Source organism: Panthera tigris, chromosome A2, assembly GCF_018350195.1.
Source record: "Panthera tigris isolate Pti1 chromosome A2, P.tigris_Pti1_mat1.1, whole genome shotgun sequence".
NCBI classification, from domain to species: Eukaryota; Metazoa; Chordata; class Mammalia; order Carnivora; family Felidae; genus Panthera; species Panthera tigris.
This window is the reverse complement of record NC_056661.1, coordinates 8,356,927-8,369,595: the sequence shown is the minus strand read 5'-3', so window position 1 is coordinate 8,369,595 and position 12,669 is coordinate 8,356,927. Positions and strand designations below refer to the sequence as shown.

The 12,669-nt window shown below is 55.3% G+C and overlaps 1 protein-coding gene across 8 annotated transcripts in view; it reads right to left on the bottom strand.

The window, feature by feature from the left end:
• SMARCA4 (SWI/SNF related, matrix associated, actin dependent regulator of chromatin, subfamily a, member 4) overlaps positions 1-12,669 on the bottom strand; it is an 89,799-nt gene that overhangs the window by 32,415 nt on the left and 44,715 nt on the right. For all 8 annotated transcript variants that reach the window (XM_042978189.1, XM_042978188.1, XM_042978190.1 and 5 more), the window contains exons 16-21: positions 12,319-12,482; positions 6,719-6,785; positions 5,612-5,722; positions 3,829-4,071; positions 1,725-1,838; positions 935-1,042 (exon numbers count right to left, since the gene is read on the bottom strand). In XM_042978189.1, coding sequence (XP_042834123.1) covers positions 935-1,042; positions 1,725-1,838; positions 3,829-4,071; positions 5,612-5,722; positions 6,719-6,785; positions 12,319-12,482 — 807 coding nt within the window. The remainder of the gene's footprint in view (positions 1-934; positions 1,043-1,724; positions 1,839-3,828; positions 4,072-5,611; positions 5,723-6,718; positions 6,786-12,318; positions 12,483-12,669) is intronic.

Here is a 12,669-nt window from a genome sequence, read left to right as displayed (position 1 = left end):
CACTTTAGGGGAGGTATGGCTTGTGGCGGAGCAGTCGGGAGGGAGCAGGGGGCTAGCTCCCGGGGAGGCACAGAGGGCCCAGAGCCAGCGCCAGGGGAAGAGATTGCCTGGCACACTGGAAAGGCTGGGAGGACAGAAGGGAAGGAAGACTGGCAAAGAGCTGAGGCTGAATGACAAACATTTTTCTTGGTTGGGGGACTCGGGAATCTCTAAGGGGCTGCAGCCAGATGGGCCCTGACGACCTGGGAAGACCCGTGCTACAGAGAGAAGGATGCAGGGCTTGGGTATCTGCTGCAACTGCTCAGGTGAGAAAGGGCCCAAAGAAAACATGGAAAGGAAGAAATGGGGAGGTAGGCCAATGGGGAGGCATCGGGAGCAGAATCAAGGGACCCAGGAGGGAATTTCTGTCCTTATGAGGGGAGCTGGGGCGGGTGGGGTCCCAGAAGGTAGCAGCTTGCCCAGACCCCATCCACTTCAAACTTCACATCACCCCAAATGCTTTTACTGCCAAGGTGAAGGGGCTCAGTGGCCATGGCTGTTAAGCCAGTTCTTTCCCAGCTGGAAAGGGGAGGCTCACTGGAACGGTATAACTAGCACGGGGCTCCACCCTGTTGACAGATGTATCTGCGGCAGGCCAGCATTTCATAAGCAGAGGACATCAGATAGTGACACACTGGGAGGGTCTTGGGGGAATCCCTGGAAATGGGCCATTGGGCCTTACTGAGCATGCCTGTTCCCACCAGGTATGATTTAAACTGCAGCTATCTGACGCCCTTCAGATCACCACCAGACAAGGTCTTGATCTCAGTGGTAAACTCCAAGGAGACAGAAGGCTCAGGTGGTGACAATGTGCTCAAGCCCCAAACACCTGGCCTGGCCCCAACCCACCTGCCTTGGGCTTCCAGGTGGGGAAGGGGAGGGGCCCATGGCTAACCTTCTTGTCCTTCTCGGAGCCATCGGTGAGCAGCACCCCTTTGGCCTGCATGTGCCGGTAGAGCACACGCTGGAGCGCAGACATGTCACACTTGATGACATATTCCACCTGCAGGGGACACACGTCACCAGTCAGAGCTCAGAACCTCTGAGCCTAACGCCCAGCCTGAGCCCATCACTGGCCTCTGAACCTCTCAGAGACAACCTGGCCCCAGGATACGTGCTCAAATGAGGGCATAAGTGGATGACGGTGAGGAGTCCCCACAGCTGGGGAACAAGGAGAGACAGGCTGTGGTAGGTACAGCGGGACAGAGAAACACAGGACGTGCTGACCCAGAAGGGGCAACTTGACTACTTTCCCAAAGCTTCTCTCCAGTCCACCAGAAAACCAAGGGCAAGTAATGCATGTCCCACCGGGGGGGAGGAGAGGGTGTCTAGGGGGACAGCTGGGGGACTGGGACCCTGAGCAAGAAGCCAGAGCCATCCTGCGGGGTGAGCGGGTTCATGAGCAGCCCACAGCCTCTAAGCACCGCAGGATGTGATGGCACAGGACCTGCCCAGGCGTCTGATCCACAGATGCCAGGCGGCCTCCCCGCTCTGATCCACACCCGCCTCCACTCTGCAGACCCAGCATGTGTGAGTGAGTGGCTGTCCTCACACCCCATGGACACTACAATGCCGAAGCGAGACCAGGGCCATGATCACCTGAGTGCCACCTGACCGGTCCTACGCCGAAAAACCCCTGGCATGACACTGCACCATGGCTCTGTCCACTCAAAACTATCTGTTACCTTTTCGGGCAACTGGGCCTCGACTTCCTTCTTGAGCCGCCGGAGCAGGAAGGGCCGCAGCACTTTGTGGAGACGACGGATGATGAGAATGGTTTCCTCCTCGTTCAGGTCCACCTGGCACCCCCATGAGACAAGCAAACCGAGGTTACCTCCAAAGGAAAGGGGTGGGGATGGGGTGAGGGGGGTGCACAGGGCCATCTAGAGTCACCTTGCCCTCAGCACCTATTTCAGGATGCCTTATGCTTTAAGGGGCGTGGTGGGGCACCCCCTTCCTTTAGAAAAGTGTAAGGATCTGGGACCTTCCACGGAATTCCTAGTGTGTAGAAACCAAGGCTCCAGGGAACCACACCCCATAGGCCTTACTAGGAAAAGAAACACACAGCACACCAGGCTGCTTCCCCACAAATAGAAACTCATGTGTCTGGAGACCCGCCAACATATCCCAAGGAAAGTGGGACAGAACCACATTTACAGAACATTTGCTGTAAAACGAATGATCCTCTTGGGGGGGCTCTGTTGCTGCAAGCCCTAAATCCTCTCTTATTTCAGCATAGCAGGGACGGAGGTAAAGAAATGCTGCTCTCCCAAGGTGTCTGCTACGATGCTAACAAATTCAACTCTCAAAAATTGGCTGGCTCAGTTGGTTAAGCATCTGACTTCGGCTCAAGTCATGATCTCATGGTTCATGAGTTTGAGCCCTGCGCAGCTTGGAGCCTGCTTCAGATTCTCTGTCTCCTTCTCTCTCTGCCCCTTCCCCACTCGTGCTGTCTCTCTTTGTCTCTCAAAAATAAATAAATGTTAAAAAAATTTTTTTTTAAAAAGGGGCACCTGGGTGGCTGAGTGGGTTAAGTGCCCAACTTCAGCTCAGGTCATGATCTTACAACTTGTGAGTTTGAGCCCTGCATCAGGCTCTGTGCCAACAGCTCAGAGCCTGTAGCCTGCTTCGGATTCTGTGTTTCCCTCTCTCTCTGCCTCCCCAACTCATGCGCGAGCATGCTCTCTCTCAAAAATAATAAACATAAAAAATAAAAATAAAAAAGTCAAATAGACCAGACTTAAAGTTATCTTTCTTGGGCCCCCTGATAACCTCATGGTAGAGTTCTAGAACTGCTGCTAACCTTGAAAATAAATGAAACAAGAGCCATATGCTTGGAATGAGGGTCCTGGGGGTCTGAAAACTGGGGGCTCCTCCTGGAAAAGCCACAGTCTCTCCTTCAGAAGGGCTTCTGTCTCCACTGGAGCCAGGGAGAGGGGGCCTCATGGATGACAGTAAGGTGGCCCCAGCTGACCTGGACCTGCCCATGGAGACCCTCAGGACTGGGAACCAGCTGGCGGGCCAGAAACACTGGTGGCCCCAGGGAGCCCAGCCACCGAGGGCAGTAACACTCCTCATTAACCTCCAACCTCTGCAATTGTGTCCCATTCCTCAGTTACCAGGTTCTAGCCATGCAGCTTCATTCGACAGAAAACATGACCTGCCCATAAGCCCCCCTCAAACCCCAACAGCACAGGAGGCTTGCACTGGGAGCCGGCTTGGAGACTTCATCAAGCAATAAACACCTGGCTCCTCGGGCCAATGTCTGGTCTTCAGGCTGACAGCCTGAAGGCTGACAGCCATATAGACATCGAGAGGCGTTAATCACAGCGCTTGTTAAAAACAAAGTATACAGAATCTGACTGTGTTGCTGTTTTAACTAAAATCTTCTGAGCCTGCTGCTACCCTTGGGGTGAAATCTGAACTCTCTAGAAGGACCAGCAGGACCCCTGGGACGTGGACCCAGCGCCACAGCTACCCCAGGGCCATATTCCTTGCTGTCCCCACCCTGGACCTGAGGCACAGGGTCAGGAAATCCCCAAGCGACTCCCCAGAGTTCACTCTCACGATCTCCGCCCTTCAGTTTCGGCACCGGGGCCGCTTTGCCCCATGAAGACATGGCCTCCCGCCCTGGCATCCAGCGCAAGCCTGGCCCGCTGTGGGCACTCAGTGGACACGTGAGAGAAGCCAGCCGAGCCTGGGACTGTCCACTTGGGCAAAGTTCCCATGACCACGGCCCCCCTCCCTGCCTTACCTACCGCCAGCACGGAGCCAACTACACACACACACCTTTTCCCCAGTCATGGCAAAGGGCGCGTTGAACCACTGCTCGAAGGTGCTGCAGCTCTTGAAGATGGTGGGCAGCAGGAAGTTGAGGAGCGCCCAGAGCTCGGGCAGCTTGTTCTGCAGCGGCGTGCCCGTCAGCAGCAGGCGGCGGGGGGCCACGTAGTGCGTGTTGAGGACCTGCGTCAGCTTGCAGTGGTGGTTCTTCATGCGGTGGCCTTCATCAACGATCATGTACTTCCAACGGATCTGTGGGGCCCCAGAGTAGGAGGTTGTGTGTGTGTGTGTGTGTGGGGGGGGGGGGGGATGGGAAACAGCAGGGTCGCCCCTAGCTTAGCAAGAATGTCCCAACTCTCAGGCAAGCCTCCAGCCGGAACAGCAGATTTAAGTGAAGAACATGGGCGTAACAAGTTCCCCTGACAAGCGACAGCCACGTAACAGGGCCTCCGTGAAGCAGGCGGTGCAGACACACAGAAGACATGCCCATGACCCGCTGTCCGGCGAACGACGCACTTTGCAGGAAGGTACTCTGGTTTCCCCCCAGATTACATATGCTTGGACGCAGCACAGAAAAATACTACAAATAACACACCTCTCGCCGATTAGAGGGCCCTGGGCTGGGGGTGGGGGGGGGGTCTACAGGGGATGTGGCTCAGAAGTGGGTACATTTTCCAACCACCAGGCTGTGCCTCTCAAGGCAGTACTAGTACAGGTAAGTTCAGAATGGGAGCTCCCAGAGCCTGCTGGTGACCACAGGACCGACAGACACTGGCTCGATGTCCAGCCTCACGGTGAGCCTGAGTCTGCAGGACACCGTGACGAGACTCCCAACTGCTCCGTGCTTCAGCTCCGCCCTCCCGTGGACACAGTGACGCCTGAGACAGGCGATGCGTGTCAGGTGACCGGACTGAACAGGGCAGAGCTGACAGGGGCAGGGGAAAGGGAGCCGTCTCCCAGGAGGAGTCCCCGTCACTTGGCCTTGACATCCATTAATGCCGCTGCCAGGTAAGGACTTTCTCAGGCTTGGGACGGGCCAGGCTTTGCAGGGTTGGAAGGGGTGGCCTGCACCACAGGCACGAGGGGAAGAGCCTGCTCATGGACCCCAGTCCCCTCATCTGTACACCGGAGATGGGTATGGAGCACCCGAATCGTCACAGCGACAAAGTCCCGACAGGTGACCTGTGAACACCTCCATCCCTGAGTCAAAAATTCGATCATTCGACCTAACCTGTGCTGGATGGTTAGTGGTCAGAACACCTGCATCATCTTCAGCCTCCAAACCAGGAAAAGTGACCTTTTTGTAGGCAAGGGACCATGTGTGTTTTATACCCGGGTCAGGGTATGGTCTCAGTGATCCACCGATGGCCTGACTACAGCTGCCTTCACAACAGTGTCACTCAAGAGGCTTCCAGTCCTGCACAACCCCCAGCAAACACGTGCCAGCCCGAGACCGACGGAGCACGAGTCCTCAGCCCTGAATGCCAAAATCATAGTTGCTTTGTGGGCTGGGGTCCTGAGGGCCACGGTGGGGGTGGCATAGCCACCCGGGATGGAAGGCCACGGCCACCAGACCCAGGCAGAGACAAGGCTGGCCTCACCCTTACCCTGCCAGGCACAATGAGGACAGGACTGGTGACGGGTCAGGAGATACCCTATGTGAGTAAGCTCTTTGGGCAGAAGTTCTTAGAAGCTAGTTTGCATGACACACACACGACAACCCTGGATCAGGTGCTCCCTGACATCACATGACTGTCTGGGGCTTGGTGTGTTTTACACAAGGACATACTACCTTTGCAAGGATGTGCTTGTCTTTAATGATGTACTCGTAAGTCGTCAGCAAGACGTTGAACTTGCCACTTCGGAGCTGGGGGACGAAAGCACGCCTGGCTGCTGGAGAACCCTGCGAGGGAGAGAAGGCACGCACGTCTCAGCCTCCTGAGGCCACGGCGGCTGACACCTACCTCGCCGGGGCTGCCACAGAAGGGCGCCGGGCAAGGCTGTGGGGCCTGTCCTCCAACTTGTCACCTGCGCTATACCTGCCCCCTGCTCAGTGGCCCATCAGCTCCCTCCTCTTCCCAGGCCTCCTCTGAGGCCTTGAAGCTGGAAACCAGGGCCTTTCGTGCTCGTGCGGGCGCCGTGAGCACTCCCAGACACATAGCTCCAGCCCTCTCCCCGGTTAGCAGACCTGCCCTGCCCCTCCCCAGCTCCAAACTCCAAAATGAGCCTGTGACCAGGGCCCCAGGATGTAGACACGGTGCTTTCTCCAGGCTCACGTTCCAGGTTGACGGAGCTTTGTTGGGTCCCAGAAGTTCTTGCCAGCAGAACGATTCTTAGCTCCTTAAATGCACCAAGTTCCCCCTGCCCACACTGTTCCTGGTGTCGGGACCCCCTCCTCCACATCATGTGGCCCAGAGCCTCCCAGCACAGGGTGAAGAGCCTGGACCTAGGAGCCTGGCAGCCAAGGACACAACCGGGCTGCCCTCTCTGCTTCAGTTTCCCCACTGACACAACAGGCACAATGAGTGTCTTCCTCGCGGGGTGAACAAGTCCCATGTCCCACAGACCACAGTACACTCATTGAGTCTTTCTACGTGAATGGGTTTTAACCAAAGCCGGGGCGACAAGAACAAAATCTTGCAGTGAATGTGCTGATGTCACCGGATGCCACATGTTGAGTCCACGGCATCACTTAAAAAGAAGCATCACCGTGAAATAGACGATCCAAACCCCTCACGAATAGCATGGTCCCGTGTGTACAGCACAGAAAAACGTGGGCATACGCACCCTGTGAGTCATGCAAGTGGACTGCCCTCCCCTGTCCTCCCCCACCCCTCCCCTGCCCTTCCCACCCCTCCGCTGCCCTCATCCACGTCCATCTCTTCAGGCTGTGACGTACCTTGTAGGACACCTTCACCACGGAGGGGGCCCACTTGTCAAATTCGTATGCCCAGTTTGACAATGTGCTGATGGAAATAAGGAAGGGACAGTCAGGTGCTAATTCATTCATCAACAGCTCCCGTCTAAGCCAATGTTCGCTGGGGCACGAGGCCGACTTGGCCGTGATGCTCAAGCTGGCCAAGTAACCGACTGCGTGGGGGACGAGGCGGTGATGCCCTGGGTAGGAGGAGCCTAGAGCGGCCCCGGGCTGAAACCAGTGGCTGCAGGAGGCCAGACCCAGGAGTTGAACCTGGGAACCAGTCCTGTCACTGCTGTGGAGTCCCAGGCCCCTATGAGAACATGCCACGCGTCGTGAGCCGGCTCCCAGGAAAACCGCAGACCCACAGTGGCTCATTTCAGGCTCAGAGCCGTGCTGGAGAGTGTGTTCCGGACACCGGGGAGCACGGGAGACACCACACGTTCTTTGTGCACCTTGAAATGAAAATGGCGGCCCCTGCAGGTTCCTGCCCAGCAGGAGACAACGGAGATGGGGAGAGTGTGCCGGCCTCGGGTGAAGGGCTGGGTGCAGGGCAGCAACACAGACTCTCGTCTGCTCCTTCATGGGAGGAGCAAGGCCAGGAAGAGTGGGGAGAGAGAAGAAGCAGCCGTGAGCAGGCATGGGGGTGGCTGGCGGGTAGATGAGGAGGCACGATTCACCGGGGACGGTGAGACAGAGCCTCAGGAGGGTGACGACAATAATAAAGCCAAGTTCATAGGGGGTGGGTGGGTTCCCTGGGAAACACTGGGATATACAATTTCCGGCGAGAAAGGGAATTTACTCAGAAAGTCTAGTCTGGTTGGTTTGTAAAGACAGGACTCAGAGGCCGAGTGGCAGAGACTGCTTGTGGCTCAGCCAGCTCTCCACTGCAAGAAGCTCCACTGAGGGTGGTACCGTCTTCATCGTAAACCCCTAGCTCCCAGGCTCCTCAGCAACTAGGGCCAACAGGGAGGACCTAGTTGGAGCCAATGAGATGAAGTTCAAGATTCTGTTGGGGAAAGTACTCAAAGGAGGGAGGAGAAGCGGGGGGGGTGGGGGTGGTGGTGGTGGACACAGTCAGCTGCCCTTTGCCCTGTCCACCACCCTGGGAACCCATATGAAATGACAGAGGCAGTGCAGCCATTTTGCAACCACGAGGTAAGAAGGCTAGAAGCAAAAGTCCTGAGCAAAAAAAACTGTCAAAGCGTGGGTCCTGGCATCTTGGGGCCACTGGGCCTGCCTCAGATGGCTTGGCTCTAGGTTACCCCTTACCGAGGATCAGCAAGACTGCCCTGGTCCAGTCTCTCAAGTCTGGATTCTACTGTATGGAGCAATGGTGTACAGTCAAGGCACCAAGAAAGAAGCTGAGGGCCAAAACTTGAGGTGTGGGGAACGTGTGCAGTGGGGGGGGGGGAAGACCCAAGAGAGCTGGGGGCAGGGAAGACTGAGGAGACAGGCTGGGAGACAGAGATCGAGAGGGAGGCAGGACGAGGAAACTCGTTTGTCTCAGTGGGTAGATGTGACAGCTGGACGCTCAATGTCTAAAACAGCTCCCTAGGGCAAAAGGAGCTCTTCTGGCCCAGAGGAGAGGTCATTCCAACGACCAGGCACTTGTCTGGGTGGGACGTGGGTGTAAAAAGCCTGAAGATCAACACACAGCGTCCCTTCGCTGAAGCCAACTTAAAGAACCTTGGGAAAAGTTATTTTGACAGGAAACTGTGCCGCAAGACAAAAGGAACTGGATCTAAACACGGTACTCCAATCGGTAAAGCTGCTTCGCACAGACGAACTACCTGGAAACTGCTGTACGTGCACACACAGCCATCCACGTACACTGCAGATGAACAAGTAAGAAAGCCCAGAAAGAGCTCTGTGGCTGAGGCAGAGACAGCCGTTGGACGTGACCAGACACAGAAATCACGTTAGATAAACGCGTATATTTATCGCCCAGAGCTGTGCGCTGACAGGGCCCGCCAGCGACGACACTTCGGGGGCACCAGGCACACCCAGCACCCAGCTCTTCGTCTCTAATACTGACCTCTAAGAAGAGACACCGGGGCCTCTTAGAAAAAATGGCCGATTCTAGGCCTTAGGCAGGAAGTATACAAGTTGAGCTGGGGGCACCTTTGGGTACCAAAAACAACTAGGTGCCTCGATACCCCCCAATGATGGGGGCCTATCAAAGGGACACGGTAGCCCCAACTGAAAGCTCCCCGCGGTCAAAGCTGGAATGATCCGAGCCACAAGATAAACTACTACTGCTGTACAGACCAAGGTCTAAACTCGGTACCCATGAGTCCACACTGACGTAAAACGATTAAATAGGGGCCCCCGGGTGGCTCAGTCGGTCAAGCATCTGACACCTGATCTCTGCTCAGATCATGATTTCAGTCTGTGAGATAGTGCCCCACGTTGGGCTTGGTGCTAACAGTGCAGAGCCTGCTTGGGATTTTTTCTCTCCCTCTTGCTCTCTGCCCCTCTGCCGCTCTCTCTCTCAAAATAAATAAATAATGCTAAAAAAAAAAAAAAGGTGGTTAAAATGATTAAATAAACTAAATGGGGAGAAGAAATACTTCCTCTGTACATAAGAATTCTAAAGAATTTACAGAACTATTTCTCCCTCAAAGAGGTGGAGCTTAATTGCTCGTTTATATGGGCACTGAGCTCAGTGACTATTCCAGAATACAATATGGAAGGGGGAAGAAAGTGTAACTTCACAGTGTCGACACATGACCAACAGGACCTCAACCTGGTGGTCAAGGTCAACATCACCAGTACAAGGCACAGTGACAGTAACTGCCCCTGATATGATGTCACAACAGGGGCACTTTACCCCTGTGTTCTTTAGCCCCCAAACCGAGCATCCTGTCCAAGCATGAAAAAAATCACCAGACAGACAGATTCAGGGACATCCTACAAAACACCAGGCTTGTCCTCCTTGAAACCGTCAAGACGAACAGAAACATGGAATGTGAGAAGTGCCTGCTGGCCACAGAAGGCCAAGGCTCTGAGAAGGCTGACTGCAGTGTGGGGTCCTAGAACAGCAGCCAGATGCCAGGAGAAAAGTAGAGAGAGGGGCGTAAACGCTGGAGTTAACAGTAATGTGCCAGTGCCAGCTCCTGAGTTGTGACAAACGTACCAGTCACGTGAGATGTTATTCACAACAGGGTAACCGGGGGAGGGCACGCAGAGCTCTCAGTAGTACCTCTACAACTTTTCTCGAAAGCTAAAACGATTCTCAAGCCAATACCAAGCATGACACAGTGACCGGGACATGTCGGAAGGAAACGGGAACCAACCTGAAGGGTCTCCACAGGCCAAATCTGGAATAATCTGACCAAGAAAATAAAGTCTCCATTCTGCCAGTTTCAGGTAAGAGTTACAGAAAACAGGGGCGCCTGGGTGGCTTAGTTGGTTAAGTGGCCGGCTCAGGTCACAATCTCATGGTTCGTGAGTTTGAGCCCGGTATTGGGCTCTGTACGGACAGCTCAGAGCCTGGAGCCTGCTTCAGATTCTGTGTCTCCCTCTCTTTCTGCCCCTCCCCTGCTCACGTTCTATCTCTCAAAAATAAATAAACATTTTAAAAAATTAAAAAAAAAAGTTATATACATCAGTAAGTACATGGAGAAGGTACAGTTCTTCCTTACGGTGGATCTCCCACAGTGTGGGAGGTGCACTGGAAAGAAAACCACCATCAGCCCTTCCTGCTGGGGTAGGTGTCTCAAGCCAGACTCATCTGATGGATGCAGAAATCTCTGGGCAAAGTGTGATGAGAAATGGGACACTTCCATGGACTCTAAATGCCTCCCCACCAGGGACTTCTGAATTACAAAGGAAAACTCCTAGGATCACACGGGGAAACCAGCAGGCACCACATAACAGAGACCAAAGTTATCCTCTCCCTTGACCGGGCCTCTCAATCTCTCGTGCCTCCTGAAACATGGCCCCAGGAAGGGCACAGCATCCCTTCTCGGGGATTCTTACCAGACTTTCAGGGCCAGGCATCCAACACAAACAAAGTCTGAGGGACAGCCTACTAACGCCCAAGCAGAATTCAAGTGTCGACATCATCGAGGATGAAGACGGACTGCAGAAATGTCACAGACACGTCGCGGAGACACGACAACAAAAGTAGGAGCCTGGACCAGAAAGGGGCCGTCGGTGGGGACATTAGACAACACGTGAATGAGGTCTCTAGATTCGTGACCAGTGCTGCCTTTAGAACTGCCCTGGAGCTGCAAAGATTTGGGAAGCTGGGTGAAAGGCATACAGAAAATCTTTATTCTGATTTTGCAACTATTTATAAATGAAGTAATTTTAAAATGAAAACGAAACACCCACGTTATAGGACAGCACGCAGGGGTGAACCACTCTGGTAGAGATGAGCTCACACCTTACCCCTTGGGGGGAGGGGCCCAAAAGGGGGGGACTTCAGTCCCTGGTGGGCCGAGAGACGGCACATGGAGAAATGCAACAGAAAGCTGAGAGGTTGGGTCTGACCGCGGGGGAGAGGGAGGCAAGGCCATCCGTCCTCAGCCTGGGCCCTTCTGCCGCCGCGAACAGTTCTCCTTCTGCGCAGCTCTGTTCCAGCAGCACAGCCAAATTCACACGAGGACGAGGAAGGGAAAGCAGGAGGAAGAAATAAACCTGCCCAAGCAGATGCTGGGAGAGTTCTGGGACCCCCAGCCGTGGCTACGTGGCCTCTGGCAGCCTGGCCACCTTCAAAGCGGGAGGGTATTTCCTGTGGGATCGGCCTGAGCGCTCAGCCCGGACAGCCGATTCGAGGACGAAGCGGTCACTGCTGAGTGCTGGCGGAAGGCAGGGGGTTTCCCTCCAGGGCCAGGCCAAGCGCGTACACAGATGCCTGGCCACATCAGGGTGGACCGTCCCCTGGCCTGGGACTGGTTTGGTGCAGGACACGAAACCGGAGCTGGGGTCAATGAGAACCAGCCCCAGGACTTCTCGAAAAGCTCTGGGGCAGGTGAACCACGCTGTGGCAGTGCTGACCTAGGAAGACGGACGCCCAGGGCAGCTGGTGAATCTTGGCCCCACATGGCTGCCTGCCGGGAGGAGGAGGTCAGCAGTGCCAAGAGGTGGTGAGTGAGAGCCTTTTCGGGACTCGGTTGGAGGACCCAGAGCCTACCACACTAAGTGCCGGGGTTGCCACAGCCAGGAAGGGAGGTGGACCAGAGGGCCCCGTGCCCCGGGGAGAAAGAGGTAGTGATATTTCCTCAAATGGCTCTCCTCCGCTCTGCTAGCGGGAGCCGGTCTGGCTCCCGCAACACCTTGTGTGCAATGTGCTGGTTGGTGGACTTGAAGAGCACTCCAAGGTCATCTTGTGAGAGCTGCCCCAATAGGGATGACAGGCGGGCCCTCCATCACCCACCCTTCTCCCATCCTGCCCCTGGAAACCAGAAGAAGGATGCCGGGTGCTAAGTTGTGTGCCCCACCCCCCAAGTCCCCTCAGAATGGGTCTGTATTTGGAGACGGGGTCTTTCAAGAAGCCATGAGGTGACGTGAACCCGAGCCGCGTGGCCTTCCCGCTGGACCCTCCCAGACTCCCCAGGGACGAGAGCACTTACGAGAGAGGTACTATGATGAGAAAGGGCCCATTGATCCGCTTGTGCTCCATGAGGTACGTGATGAGGGCGATGGTCTGGATGGTCTTCCCCAGGCCCATCTCGTCAGCCAGGATGCCGTTCAGATTGTTGTTGTACAGAGACACCAGCCACTCCAGGCCTTTGATCTGCATGGAGAGAGGCAAGCGGCCGGGACTGAAGCCCGAGTCGGGTACGAGAGCATTCCCCGCGCTTCAGAGACTCAGCACGGCCAGGCACAAGTCTGTCCTGGCCACGAACCACCCGTGGTCATCGGGATTTTTGGTATTTCGCTGTCAATCAGCCCAGTCCTTTCTTATCCTTATCCTCAGCAAT